This window comes from Andrographis paniculata, unplaced genomic scaffold (assembly GCF_009805555.1).
Source record: "Andrographis paniculata isolate CXL003 unplaced genomic scaffold, ASM980555v1 Contig57END, whole genome shotgun sequence".
Taxonomy (NCBI): domain Eukaryota; kingdom Viridiplantae; phylum Streptophyta; class Magnoliopsida; order Lamiales; family Acanthaceae; genus Andrographis; species Andrographis paniculata.
In genome coordinates this window covers 2929533-2943159 of record NW_026137592.1, presented here as the reverse complement: position 1 = coordinate 2943159, position 13627 = coordinate 2929533, and the positions used below count along the sequence as shown (strand labels likewise).

Genomic DNA, 13627 nt, shown 5'->3' with positions numbered 1-13627 from the left:
TTTGTGAAAACGTATAATATATAATTTCCAAAAAATTATTATTTATTTTGTCCCACTAAAAATGTTTATATTATTATATACATGAGAATTTGGGTAAGTAAGAGTGTATTATTAAAAATAATCATTAATAAAAATAATTATATACTAAAATTAAAATAATTAAATATTTTAATTAAAATTTTAAAAAATATAAATTATGAAATTTAAAATGTGATTAAAATTAATTATTATATGTTAAAAATAAAAAAGGAAAAATTAGAAAATAAAAAAATAAACATTTTTATGTAAAACGGAGATTATATCATACACTTACTATTTTTATATTACTTACACAATTATCTATAAATAAGGTAAAAAAAAAAAAAACATACCCTACATTTATTGAAGTTTAATTATCAACACATCACAATAGGTGGATAAATGTTTCGGAATTTTAAGGGTCTAATATGATTTATTCATTCTAATTCAATATATTTTTTAGAGTGAAATAAAAAAATAATATTTTATTAATTAGTGGAAATATACATGATCATATTGATATTTTTACTTTTGAAAGTAAAAAAGTAAATATTTTTATAAAAATAAAAAATATTTTGGTGTTTAAATATAGTTACTTTTATTATAATTAACAAATTTTAAATGAGAGAAATATAAACGATAAAAATATACATTGAATTGAAATAAAAAAAATATACTCCATCAATCCCTTAACAATTTATCTATTTTTAATCCGTCTCATAACAAAGTATCAATTTTATTTTTTAGTAATTGTACTATCTACCTAATATTACAAACACCTTTTCAATTTACAATATATTACACAAATGCCATTACCTTTATATAATACAATACTAATATGGTTAATTTAGTCTTTATATTTTTATTTTTATTTTATCACAATATAATATTAATATTTCTAAAACTCGATGAAGAAACAAATGAATATATATAGATATAAGAGGGAGGGAGTATATTGGTAGAACTTTGTACAATATTTATCAATAATAATTAAAAAAACTATTTCATATATTTCAAAACAATCTTAGTGATACTGTTATTTAATATATTATTTAATTTAAATTCAAATCCAAAATCAAACAATATAATTCCTTTTCAAAGCTTGTATTGTTATATTAAAATATACTATTTTTGTTCGGCTGTACGAGTCCATTTGTTTATTTATTGATATTTGAATAATAATTATTACATTAAAACGTAGTATAAATTAAGAAAAAATTGTAAAAATATTTTTTTATCAGTGTCTTAATACTAATAGAAAGATATTTGTAAAAAAAATTATACAATATACAAATGTGATCTTAAAGGCAGAGATGAAATATTTTTTTAGTTATTTTTACAAAGCTTGTATTGTTATACTTATTAAAATAAAAAAAATTTGTTTAATTTTTTGAAAAATTTATTTATATAATATTTGAATAAGATATTTTATAAAAAAATATGTATTTATTAAAAATAAAATAATCAATGATAGTTTATTTTTGAGCTGATATGTTCTATTAAGCACATATGCAACATAGAATTATTATAGATGTAACATATAATTCAGTAAAATATGAATATTTTTAATTATAAATTATTTTATTTTTTTATTATAATTATAATAAAATATTTAAAGAACATAATTCATAGTAAAAAAAGAAAAAATCCCACATCAACTGCAACGATCTTTTAAACAAAAAAAATAAAAATTGAAAGCAAATAAATATAAATAATTTGAAATTAATTTTGAATTTAATTATTAATTAATTTTTTAAAATAATATTTTAATATAATAACTTTTAAAAAATACACCATCTATCATATTTAATTTGTTTACTATTTTTATTTTTATTATCTTACATAATTTTTTTTTTTAATTTTAAAATTTGTAATTTATAATTAGGGACGGACTAAGTAAATTTTATTTAACCGCTGAGAATTTAAAAATCACATCAAATAATACAAGGGTAATTTGGGAAGTAAAAGAAAGAGAGAAGGCAAAGTAAGTTGAGAGAGACAGAGAGAGAGAGAGAGAGAGAGAGGGAGGTGTACTGTAAATTGTAATGGGAACTGGAAGAAGAAGAAGAAGAAGAAACAAACTCCCATAGCTGTCAAGCTGATATGTAATGTAATGTAAGCACCGTGCATTTACGCGCATCAATCCAAACCTCTCCTACTCCTTCTCTACTTCCCTTCCCTTCCCCTCGCCGCTTCCAATCACTCCCAAATCTCCATGGGGAAAACCCATCCCATCGCTGCATTTTTAGTAATGCTGCTCGCCACTGACAGCTTTGTAGCTGGTCGCATTTACTCTTCCAGGCTCATCCACAGGTTCTCCGATGAAGTGCAGGCTTTGTTGATGGGGACCGGAACCGCGTCGTGGCCGGAGAGGAAGAGCTTCCGGCATATGAGGTTGCTTCTGGGGAATGATTTGAGGCGGCAGCGCCAGCGGCTGAGGCTTTGGCCTAATAATCAAACTCTGGTGGTTTCTCAGGGTGGCCAGACTTCCAACTATGGCAATGACATGGGTTGGTAAGCTTGTTTTCACTTACTAGGTTTTGGTTTTCCCTCAAATGCCTTTGCGCTTTGGATTTTCCTTTTTTTTGAATATTTGATTGCTATATGGAGGAATGTGGTTTGCAACTTTTGTTTCTGACGATTGCAGAAAGGGTTTGGAAGCCATATTTGTAAAAATGATGGATGTTTTGAGGTTTTTTAATTTTAATTTTTTTTTTCTTTCTTCTGCTGATTTCTTAAATAAAATACTCTCAGATCTTCACTTGATTGTTGGATGTTAGAGTTGGGCATTGTACTGATTGATCATGGGTTTTCCTATTCTTGTGGGTCTAGTGTTGAAATGATTAAATAGATACAGAACAATTCAGTGAATTACTATTGAGATTTGAAGTTTTGTTAAGTGTAAACAAAGGTGGCTTTTGATCATTCAGTTTGATTGTTATTGTTGGATGAGGATTAGCCAGAGTGGTTTTGTTGATCATTCGAAATTTTTTTGAGGGGAAATGGTTGTTGACATGATTTTTTGGAATAGAACATAGATGTGGGACTGTAGATTGAAAATATGAAAATGGAAATTAAAACAAGGGAGTAGCTTGATATTGGCATTGTGAATTATAGTGTACTGGGATGAAGGGTTCCTTTTTCTCTTCATTTTTAGTCACATCTAAAGTTGGGGTGTGGGGGGGTGGGGGTGGGGGTGGGGGTTGGGGGACAGTATAAATACAGAGACAGTGGTGCAATGCCATCCTAAACTACGTAAGCAGCTGCTCAAACTAAGTGAGTCTGTTTTGCCTGCAACTCAAAAAGTGTAAAGTAAAGCATACAGACAATACGAGAGAATCGGAAAAAAAGAAAGGAAGAAGCTATCTATAGCCATATAGATAAATCAAAATTTTCGTCTAGCGTCACACGCAGCGAAGCGAAAAGCAAACTGTTGTTTGAAGACAGGTATTTTGGTGACCGCATAACAAGTTGACCTTTTTCCTACAATTAGTAATCTGAATCCTCTAATGAGTTTCGTCATCTATATGCATGAATGGAAGTGACGTAATGGCCATAGTGTCAGCGGCATGCCAAAACCTTCGATTAGAAGTCACGACTAAGATCTAGATATGACCGTCATTGTATATGTTGATCATGAAACGTTAATTTTTACTTTCGAATATAAGCAGGTGATTTATTGCCACCATTACAAAAGGTTAGTCGAACATGGAACATAAGTTCGTCTGATTTCCTATTTTATAGTGTGGTGTAATAATATTACATTTTTACTATGTACACCCCAAATTACCAACGAGGCAGAAGAAATTTGATCAATGAATTGTATGGTAATAAGCCCGGTCATTGTTTTGAATATATGTCTTCTAACTAACTAGCTCTTGAATCCGTACATTCTTTTGTAATAAAATCGAGCAATTTACTACAGAATCTTTTGTGTATCATTAATTAGTCTATTACAATTATCAATTCACTATGGAGTCAAAATCAGATTGGCTATAATTTGGTTGGTGGTTGAATTTCATTACATTGTGCTCCAACTTGTATGTTCACTGACCACCCCATTCTCATTACTTTCTCTCAAGTTTAACACATGAGGGTTTTGCTACATGTTCGATGTGGATAAATAGTTTCAAGATGCTAGATAATCAGAGTCACGGACATCTATACATAATTGATAACTTTTGGAATGAGGATGCATAGATAGCAACCTCAAACTGTATACAGCTAGATCGGTAATGTAGAGGGACAACTTGAGAATTGGTTCGAAAACTTAAAGTATTGCAGATTAAAAGTAGCAAGAAGCATAAATCGTGGCCCAGGAAATTTATCTAATACATGGCTGTTGTCTCTGTACTTGTTGCTTGCTTCAAGGAATTTTCCTTTCTTAAAAACTTTAATGGAAAGGGGTATTTAATTTACGTTGTTGAATATTGAACATGATGCAAAGATAGACATATTGTGGTAAGCATAAAGCAGATACGGTCGAGGAATATCTCTGGCCTTCATCAACAACCATTGCCTTAATGAAGCTTATCCCGGGTGCCTTTAAACCTGGATTCCTTATTTCTTTTGGAATCTAAAAAATACATACCTATTTTTTAATTGGATGAAAATTGTAAATAAAGAAAGAGATCATATATAAATAGGATGAAATAATTATTATAGTCTAAGTACTATGCATTCTGAGTTCTGTGTTCTTATTATAGACTAATATCATTACTTTATTTTTAATATATGGAAACAAAAAATAGATGAGAGGTGAGTTATTGGAGTTAGTTGGTCAGTGATGGTCGATTATTTAATTTTTTACCACATCATCTCTTCTAAATTTTGTTGTAAATTGTAATGCAATGGATGATGATATATGTTTTTAATTTTCAGGTTGCATTATGCCTGGATCAATGTTGGGACGCCAAACAATTCTTTCCTCGTAGCCCTGGACACTGGAAGTGATATGTTTTGGGTCCCATGTGATTGTGTTAAGTGTGCTCCTCTGTCGTTGAGCAACTATAACAAGTTGGTATGCTATCTGGTTTCACATCGGATCCTCTTGTCTATTTATTGTTAATTTGTGTCGAAAAATGAACCCTTTATACTCTGTTGGATGCATTGCCAGAGAACTATATATAAATAGATATAAAATACATTTTCGATCAATACAAGCTACTAAAAAGACGAGGTTAATTACCATAGTGTAGAGTGGGAGATCTTGAGTTCAAAGTTTGAACTCCCACACTCATAATATTAACTGATATAATATCGTATGAATGGATAAATTACTTGAGTTTCTAGTTAGTGACTGTTTTTCTCAATCGCTACATTGGGAACACAATAATTTGCTAGAAAATTTGCAAGAATCAAAATTTATTTCTTCATTGAAACATCTTCACGAGTCACAATTTTTCTTGTGCATGCTAAGACTCGAAACCTTATATGGTGGTCGGATCTCTGTACTAGGTTTAGCTGTTAATTCTTCAGTGATTGATTGGCAGGTGCTCCCTTGTGTTTGGGGCATCTTCTGTGCAGGATAAAGAACTCGGAGAGTATAGCCCGGCCCATTCCAGTAGTAGCAAGCAGGTACCGTGCAGCCATGAGTTGTGCGAAATGGCGCCTAACTGTAACACTCCAAAGGAGCATTGCCCTTACGCTACCAAATATATGTCTGATGACACTTCGAGCTCGGGATTTCTTTTCGAGGATCTGTTACATTTGGCCTCAGCGGGAGGAAATACACATAATAGCTCTGACCGTGCAACAGTAATTGTGGGGTGTGTGTAGCTGATTATGCGAAGTTCTGTTTCCTGATTCTTAATATTTATTCCTGTTTCTTGCCTTGATTGCAGCTGCGGCAGCAGGCAAAGTGGTGAGTATTTAGAGGGAATTGCACCTGATGGTGTAATGGGATTGGGACCTGGCGACATTTCAGTTCCAAGTTTGCTTGCAAAGTCTGGTTTTGTTCCTCACTCATTGTCATTTTGTTATGACAAGAGCTACTCTGGTCGGCTCTTCATTGGGGACCGAGGGCCTCCATCTCAAAAATCCACTTCCTTTTTAGATTCAGAGCAACGGTATGTTGTGGTCTTCGTTTTAAACAGCCTTATATTGGCCTCCTTAACTCTTTAACTAAGATATACATGCATAGATTGGGGTGAATCAAAAGTTTGTTTTCAATTTTATGCATCGATATTAAGAAAAAATTATTATTAAAACGTTATGGGTATGTTTGATTATCAATTTATGCAGTGTGATTGCTTAAAAAATCACAGAAACCATACGTAAGAAGAAAATATTTAAATACCACTAAATATTAATGTGTTATATACATATATATCTTTTGGGGCACTCGAAATTCTTGGTACTTTGTTTTTTCAACTCAGGCTTTAGTATGAAAAGGTCTAACCCAAAATTTTTGGTACCCGACGCAATCTGACACCCACCTTATTATATGTGCAATGCAGTTTAGGTGCCCGTGCCCACTTTACGTTAACAATTTTGCTTGATTCCTTACAGTGCCTACTTTGTTGAAGTGGAAATGTATTGTGTTGAGGGTACCTGCTTGAAGCAAACTGGGAACACAGCACAAGTTGATACTGGGTCGACTTTCACCTTTCTTCCGGATGACAGCTACGACCAAGTTGTTGCTGAGGTTCATATTCTTGTCCATCAATCTTATTTTGACATGAATATCTGCTTTGAGGAGTTCTTGAAATCTCTTTTCCATCTTCAGTTTCACAGACAAGCAAATGCTTCGAGGACTACCTATGACGTGTTTGATTATTGTTATCAGGCTAGGTAAATATACATATTGTGTGCATTTGCTCTGTTTGATATGTGGAATTATTTACGGTAGCTTTAGCAGTTTGCTCTTTTTACTTACGGTTGGTTTTGCCCATTCTTTCTCGTACAGTGCACTCAAAGGCCCGAACATCCCAAGCCTGAAACTTGTGTTCTCTTTGAACCAAACTTTTGTGGTTGAAAATCCTACATTCCATGCTATTGAGGATGAGGTGTGTATTTGCATGGTTCTCTTCAATTTCTGTCGAACTAGTATAATGTACGACCATCAACTGTTTTCTTAGCCCAATTTAATCGTCCGGTCACATACATCCATGTGTAGTGCTTTAAGTGTGTGATCTTTCTGTGTTAATTTGAAGATTAGTGATTGGTAACTTAATTGAAATACGTGTTTGATTTGATGTAAAATATGATGCTGATTGGATACTAAGCTGATATTAGTTCGACAAAGCTGGGTATAGTGTTTCTACGAGTACAAATAAATCAAGCAAGAATAGTGATTATATAATTGTCGTGTAAGTTGCCTTTGGGGCATTAGGTGTTTTGAGTGTATTTTTATTCATTTATTCTTCTTAAAAATATATCCATCGACTATAATTATACTATCCATTGCAATGATTGAGTAATGATAGTTAGCTCTGTTCTTTAACCCGAATTGACTAGAGCTTTTAGTGAGTCGAGCAAGCTCTTTAATTGATTAAATGAGCTCAAATTTTCTGAGTATTTTTTTGACCTCTAGCTCAGCATGTTGTTACGATTAACGAGCCAAGTTAAAGTTATAGTTGAGTATTTAAAAAGGGGAATGTTTATGCAGGTCGATGTACGTTGTTTGGGTATATTGCGGATAGATGGGAATATCGGCCTCATTGGACGTAAGTACACTTTCTTCACTTCTAAGAATTCACTTTCCTATTTGTGGTTTAAGTACACCTAAATGTAGTTTAATTTATTTCGAAGATTGGTGACTTCTTATGTTTAGTTCTATTTAATCCTTCCAACAATTTGTGCCGAACATTTGTCCAGAGAACTTAATGATGGGCTATCGAATAGTTTTTGATTGGGAAAAGCAGAAGCTCGGTTGGTCCGCCTCCAATTGTAAGCTGATATTTCCATTATTGCAGTAATTTTCATTCAATTTTCGCTACGATCACACTTCACTATTTTTCTCATGCCAGGTGAGGATATTGATGGAGTACATTCGACTCCATCCCCAAACAGCGATGGCGCATCTCCAAATCCGTTGCCAACGACTGAGCAGCAAAACAACCATAGCCGTGCAGTTGCACCTGCTTTGGCTGGGAGAGCTTCTCCAAGTCACTCGCCAGGTTTCCGCCCTATCATTCATTATCAGAATTGTTTGATAACTTTTCTGCTCGTAGTTTTACTTTGGATTGCATATATATAAATTATATGTCGAAATTTAGGTCAGTCTAGAATCGATATATATATATATATCATGTATATCTGTTTTTGGCGCGAAGAATATTTACCATTGGTTGTAGTATCAACTTTTATTTGGGGCCTATTCAAGTTCTTTTTTTTTTTTTTTTTAGATCTTTCGCCATTTTATTTTTGCTCGTTCCTTCATCGATCCTTCTCGGATAGGCTCCGGGATGGATGAATCGTGTGGGATCTTTGAAGAATCTTGGCTAAAAATTAAAGGATGAGTAGATAGATGCAAAGGGTAAGGTGGTTATGGATGGCTAGCTTTGTTTGTTCTTTTTTCTCGGGTCGAATGGGGCGACATTGACGTCGTCCTCTTGGCACTACAAGGTACGTTAGCTGCGGTTAGATATGATTTTTGAAAGTTTTAGAGTTTTGAAAATTTTGGTTAATAGTAAAGTTAAATAATATTTGATATAATATTTTTTCGGAGTTATATAAGTATTTGAATATAATTCTTTTTAGGAATACTTTCGGTTATTGTAAAACTACAGATTGTGTTTTTATTTTACAGCATTGAGTGAAATAAAAATATGAGCTATTTGTTTCTAAATGTCACCTGATGTTAGTTCATTTAACATATTTATATTTTAATATAAATAATATGCAGTCGTCAATAGGTATCTTTTAAATAAAATGATTCGAACTTATCATCTACCATTTAAAGAGTAGTTGATGTGCATTTTTATATTATATATTTATGTATATATGTATATATAAAGCTCATTCGACACTTACTATGACCCAAAATATATAAATGAAAATGCAATATAAACAATACTGATAAAACAAAAATAAAATATACTTCTAAGAATTTTTCGTATAGTCTAAGCCAAATTATCTACAAATAAATGTGCCGATTTAAAGTGGAAATTCGTAACTGCTACCCTTCACGTGCGCTCTGAATAAATTTTCAGGTGAACATAGAGCTGTTTACAATCCGAGTCGAGTCGAGTCGAGTCGAGTCTTAAGTGTTCGTTAACGTTCGCGAACAAGGCTCGTGTTCGTTCGTTAAGCTTTCGAGCTCGGTTCGTTAAGAATTTTTTGTTGTTTGAGCTCGTGTTCGGCTCGTTTAGGCTCGATTAAGTTCATTCGAGTTCGTTCGAGCTCGTTTGTCTTATTTTTTAAAAGTTATATGTAAATTATAAAGAAAATTTAAAATTATTTTATTTATATATTTTAAATTAATGTTTTATTTATTTATAAATTATAATTTTATATGTATATATAATATTTATAATAAATATATTATTTAAACGAACGTTCGCGATCAAAGTTCGGGCTCGTTCGTTAATCAAATGAGCCTGTTTATGTTGTTCGGCTCGATTTGTTAACGTTTGCAAACGAGCTTTAACCGAACCGAGTCGAGTTCACGAACGGCTCGATTCGTTTAACAGCTCTAGGTGAACCTAATAGCCTACTAATTAGCTCTAGGTGAACCTAATAGTCTACTAATTAGGTCTGATAAGACAAAAATTTTTGATGCTATGAGACTATTCAATTTTTTCTTTTTTTTAGTTTATGTTAAGTTTTTCTACGGAAAAATTTTATGCCTAACTGTTCTTATGTTTGGTGAAAGGGTCCGTTTGTTTTTGTGAAATGGTTTGAAAAAAAAATATATATATATATTTACGTGGATTATAGAAAATTGTGTAGGTAATATAAAAATAATGAAGGTGTGTAATATATTATTTTTTTTTTTTTTTTAAATGTGTGTGCTGTTTTTGACAAAAGGATCACACTATTGATGCCCTTGGTTGCATTTGGTATAGGGTATGATATCCATGTATAATGTGTACGGTATGAACTTAAAATACCTAAAAAATTTATTTTTAAAATTCTTCAAAAACTTTAAAACCTCCAAAAGTTGGTGTGTTTGGTTGTATGTTTTAAATTTAAATTTTGAATAGTAAAATTAAACTTTAGTACGATATATATATATATATAAATTAAAATTAAACATTTGATGACTTTTTTTTTATATATATATATTTTGAAATAGTGGAAAACTTAAAAATTCACAACCAACACAATCTTCTTATTTCTTCATTATAAAATATTACTATTATATTACATTTAATATTTATTTTCGATATATTATTTTTTACCACAAATAATTCATAAAGAATTCAGTCAATACTCTTGCTTCTTTCCACATGTGACCATCTCAACCATCTATTCATTGCCACGTGTCACATGATCTGACGGCAACGGTGACAGCCATATCCAAATTGATATACTATAGTAGAACCAGCCAAGAATAAATTACCTTTATCCAATTCTTTAAAGAATTTGTCATTTTTTCTGATAGTGAAATAATAATAAGAAAAAAAAAAAAGAATAAAAAATAAAAACATATTTTTACATTCTCATACCTTCATGAGTAAGGCAATAAATTCGACCATGCATAACATTCTCATTATATACATATACATATATGTAGCAAATAAAATAGAAATTAAAATATATATTTCTTGCATGGACCAAAGGACACACACATATAAAAAAATAAGGCATTGTTACAATTTTCGAGTTAAATTAAATTAAAGTATGATATGGTTATCGAGCTTAGTAACTCATGATATCATTCATTCAAATTTACTTAAGGCAAAAAAAAAAAAAAAAAAAAAACCCACTATTGGCAATTTGTTATATTGTATGATTATCATAAACCCTAATTATAAATAATAATAAGTTATATACTAAATAAAACTTTCATCACAAATAGTAAGTTAAATAAAATAAACAAAAATCCATAATTATACACATGATGTATAACTTTATAAGATACATCTAATTAACAAAATCCTAATCACATGATACCATAAACTACACTAATTCAACAAAACCTTAATTCCAAATCCACAAAGTAATAATACCCTATAATTGGATGGAATTTTTAAAAATTAGTAAGACAATTCATATCATCTATTTTTTTAGAACAATACGATTAGCTTTAGAGTTATATCGTCTCGAAATTATTTTAAAATGAAAAATATATATATATTTTTAAATAATTTTTGAAGTGAATGCGGGTAATGACAAAACATATTGAAAGTAGATAATGATACGCACCAAGTATGATTCTATATGAGTAGACGAAGGAAAAAAAATAAAATCTAGATCTACAAAAATACAAAATCTAAATAAAGAGAGCACACCATCGAAATATTCCAAACTAATAAAAGCCTAAAAAATTTGGTCCAAACTTTTTGAGTGTAACCCTCCAACTTTACTCATCGGAATAATACACTTTTTACTTTCCATGTGCCCTAAGTATAAATTTCTCCGGCCACACAAAATTCATCGCCACACCAATAAAAAAAAAACCTTCCATATATAAGTCGTAAATATTGTTCTCTATATCACATTGTACATTGGTCTTTAGAAGCTACAACTCTTGCTATAATATTTTGAGTCAAGAAAAAGATTAGGGCTTGTCCCCCTCGAAGACACACATACAAAGGATCGTTTTTGTCGCGAAAATAAAGAAGAAAAAATGGGAATCGAAGGGACACTTGATTTCTTGTCGGATGTGTTTAGCGCTGCCCGAAGGAAGAAAAAGAGGCAGCTCAACAAAGTCGATCTCAAGGTTCGAATGGATTGCGAAGGTTGCGGCCATAATGTTAAGAATGTTCTCTCCACCCTCAAAGGTTGATCGAATCTCCAAACCCTAATTATTATTATTATTATTATTATTATTATTATTATTATTATTATTATTTTCATATTATGCCTAAAACATTGTTAAATGCTGAACTTTTATCAAATTGTTTGATTAAATATGGTTTTTGCAATATATATCCATCATTTTTGCATTATATTCAATGAAAGCGATTTAGCTATAGCTTAATTGTAATTAGGGTTTTTATACATCAAATTGAAGTATAGACCCACTACAATAAAGTTGAAATTTAATTGAAAAAAATTTTCGTAGCATAATTCATAGCAAAAATATTTTTACGATGAAACTCATTTCGTCACCTATACCGCGTTAGTAAAGGTCATTGGCGACAAATATGACTTTAGTAACAAAAAATAAATTTTTTTGCAATGAAAATTAAGAATAGAGATATAGCTACAAAAATATGATTTTGTAGCTAAAACTCTTTTGCTATAAATTAAAATTTATAACAAAAGAGTTTTAGCAACATAATATGTATGATTTTTGTAGCCAAATGATTTTAGTTATGAAAAATAATTTTGTAGCTAAAACCTTTTTGTTATGAAGTTAGAATTTTAAGCAAAAAAATTTTAGCGACGAAATTAATTTTGTAGTACATAATATACTTTTAGCGAAATTAAATTTTGTTGCTAAATGACACGTTTTAACTACAAAAATATTTCGTAGTTAAAAATATTGTAGTTAATTAAATATTTTTTTGTAGTGACATAAGTATGTACACATATGTGTGTACATGTTATCTTTGCTACTCGATCTTCGAAAAATAAGAACGTCGAACTAGAGCTTCATTAGGAAGACTTCAATGGAGTAAGTATATTGTAACACTACAAATTAGATCGAACTAATTAACATTTGTCGATGTTTTAGTTTGAAGCGGTCGTAATCTATTAGGGTTTTGGATTGAAATCCTAATTAACATTTCAGATCTTTAGATGGAATCTTTAGATTTATATAATGCATATAGACTATTGTTACGTATATATTTATATTAACATAATTAAATTATGTGTTGCCGATCATCATATCATATCGTCAATTACAATATTAAGTGTTCAACACAAGAATTGTAGTTTACATCAAGGTTAGGCATTTATAAACAAATTAAAGAGATTTCAATCAATCCTAAGCATAAATAAATAAAATAAATTAGGGTTTTCTCTTTTTGTTCTATAACATTATTCTTTCAATCGAATTGAATTATTGATGATTATAGGAGCAAGATCGGTGGAGGTGGACTGGAAGCAGCAGAAGGCGACGGTGTACGGATTTGTCGACGCGAAGAAGGTTCTAAGGAAGGCGAAGAGGATGGGGAAGAAGTGCGAGCCGTGGCCTTATGTGCCTTACGAGCTGATGGCGCATCCCTACGCCCCGGGAGTCTACGACAAGAAGGCTCCTGCTAATCACGTGAGGGGCACGGACGAGCCCGGCGTCGGCACTCTCAACCCTGTCGAGGAGAAATACGCCCAAATGTTCAGCGATGACAACCCCCACGCCTGCTCTATTATGTAGATATATATACATATACATATATATATATATATATTGTAGACTCTCTCTCTCACTCTCTCTCTCTCTATATATAATATATATAGGTATGTATGTTTGTGTGTTTAAGGGTGTGTTTCTTTTGATGAGTTTGGAAAAAAAATTATTTTCGATTTGACATAAAAATAATATTTGATGTGA

At 31.2% G+C, this 13627-nt stretch overlaps 2 protein-coding genes across 3 annotated transcripts; both read left to right on the top strand.

The window, feature by feature from the left end:
- Nucleotides 1–2019: 2019 nt before the first annotated feature.
- Nucleotides 2020–8684, top strand: LOC127256883 (aspartic proteinase-like protein 1). Of its 2 annotated transcripts, XM_051283110.1 has the most exons (11): nucleotides 2020–2532; nucleotides 4900–5038; nucleotides 5545–5786; nucleotides 5862–6086; nucleotides 6529–6664; nucleotides 6746–6810; nucleotides 6926–7025; nucleotides 7628–7685; nucleotides 7837–7908; nucleotides 7989–8138; nucleotides 8367–8684. In XM_051283110.1, the coding sequence occupies exons 1-11, from the start codon at nucleotides 2234–2236 to the stop codon at nucleotides 8432–8434; spliced, it is 1554 nt and encodes a 517-aa protein (XP_051139067.1). In that variant the 5' UTR covers nucleotides 2020–2233; the 3' UTR covers nucleotides 8435–8684. The 2 variants fall into 2 exon arrangements, with proteins under 2 accessions (XP_051139067.1, XP_051139066.1); XM_051283109.1 differs by lacking the exon at nucleotides 8367–8684 and having other exon boundaries at nucleotides 7989–8332.
- Nucleotides 8685–11553: 2869 nt separating this feature from the next.
- LOC127256873 (heavy metal-associated isoprenylated plant protein 24-like) lies at nucleotides 11554–13627 on the top strand. Its single transcript, XM_051283095.1, has 2 exons — nucleotides 11554–11909; nucleotides 13155–13627. Exons 1-2 carry the CDS (start codon nucleotides 11756–11758, stop codon nucleotides 13448–13450), a joined length of 450 nt encoding a protein of 149 aa, XP_051139052.1. The 5' UTR covers nucleotides 11554–11755; the 3' UTR covers nucleotides 13451–13627.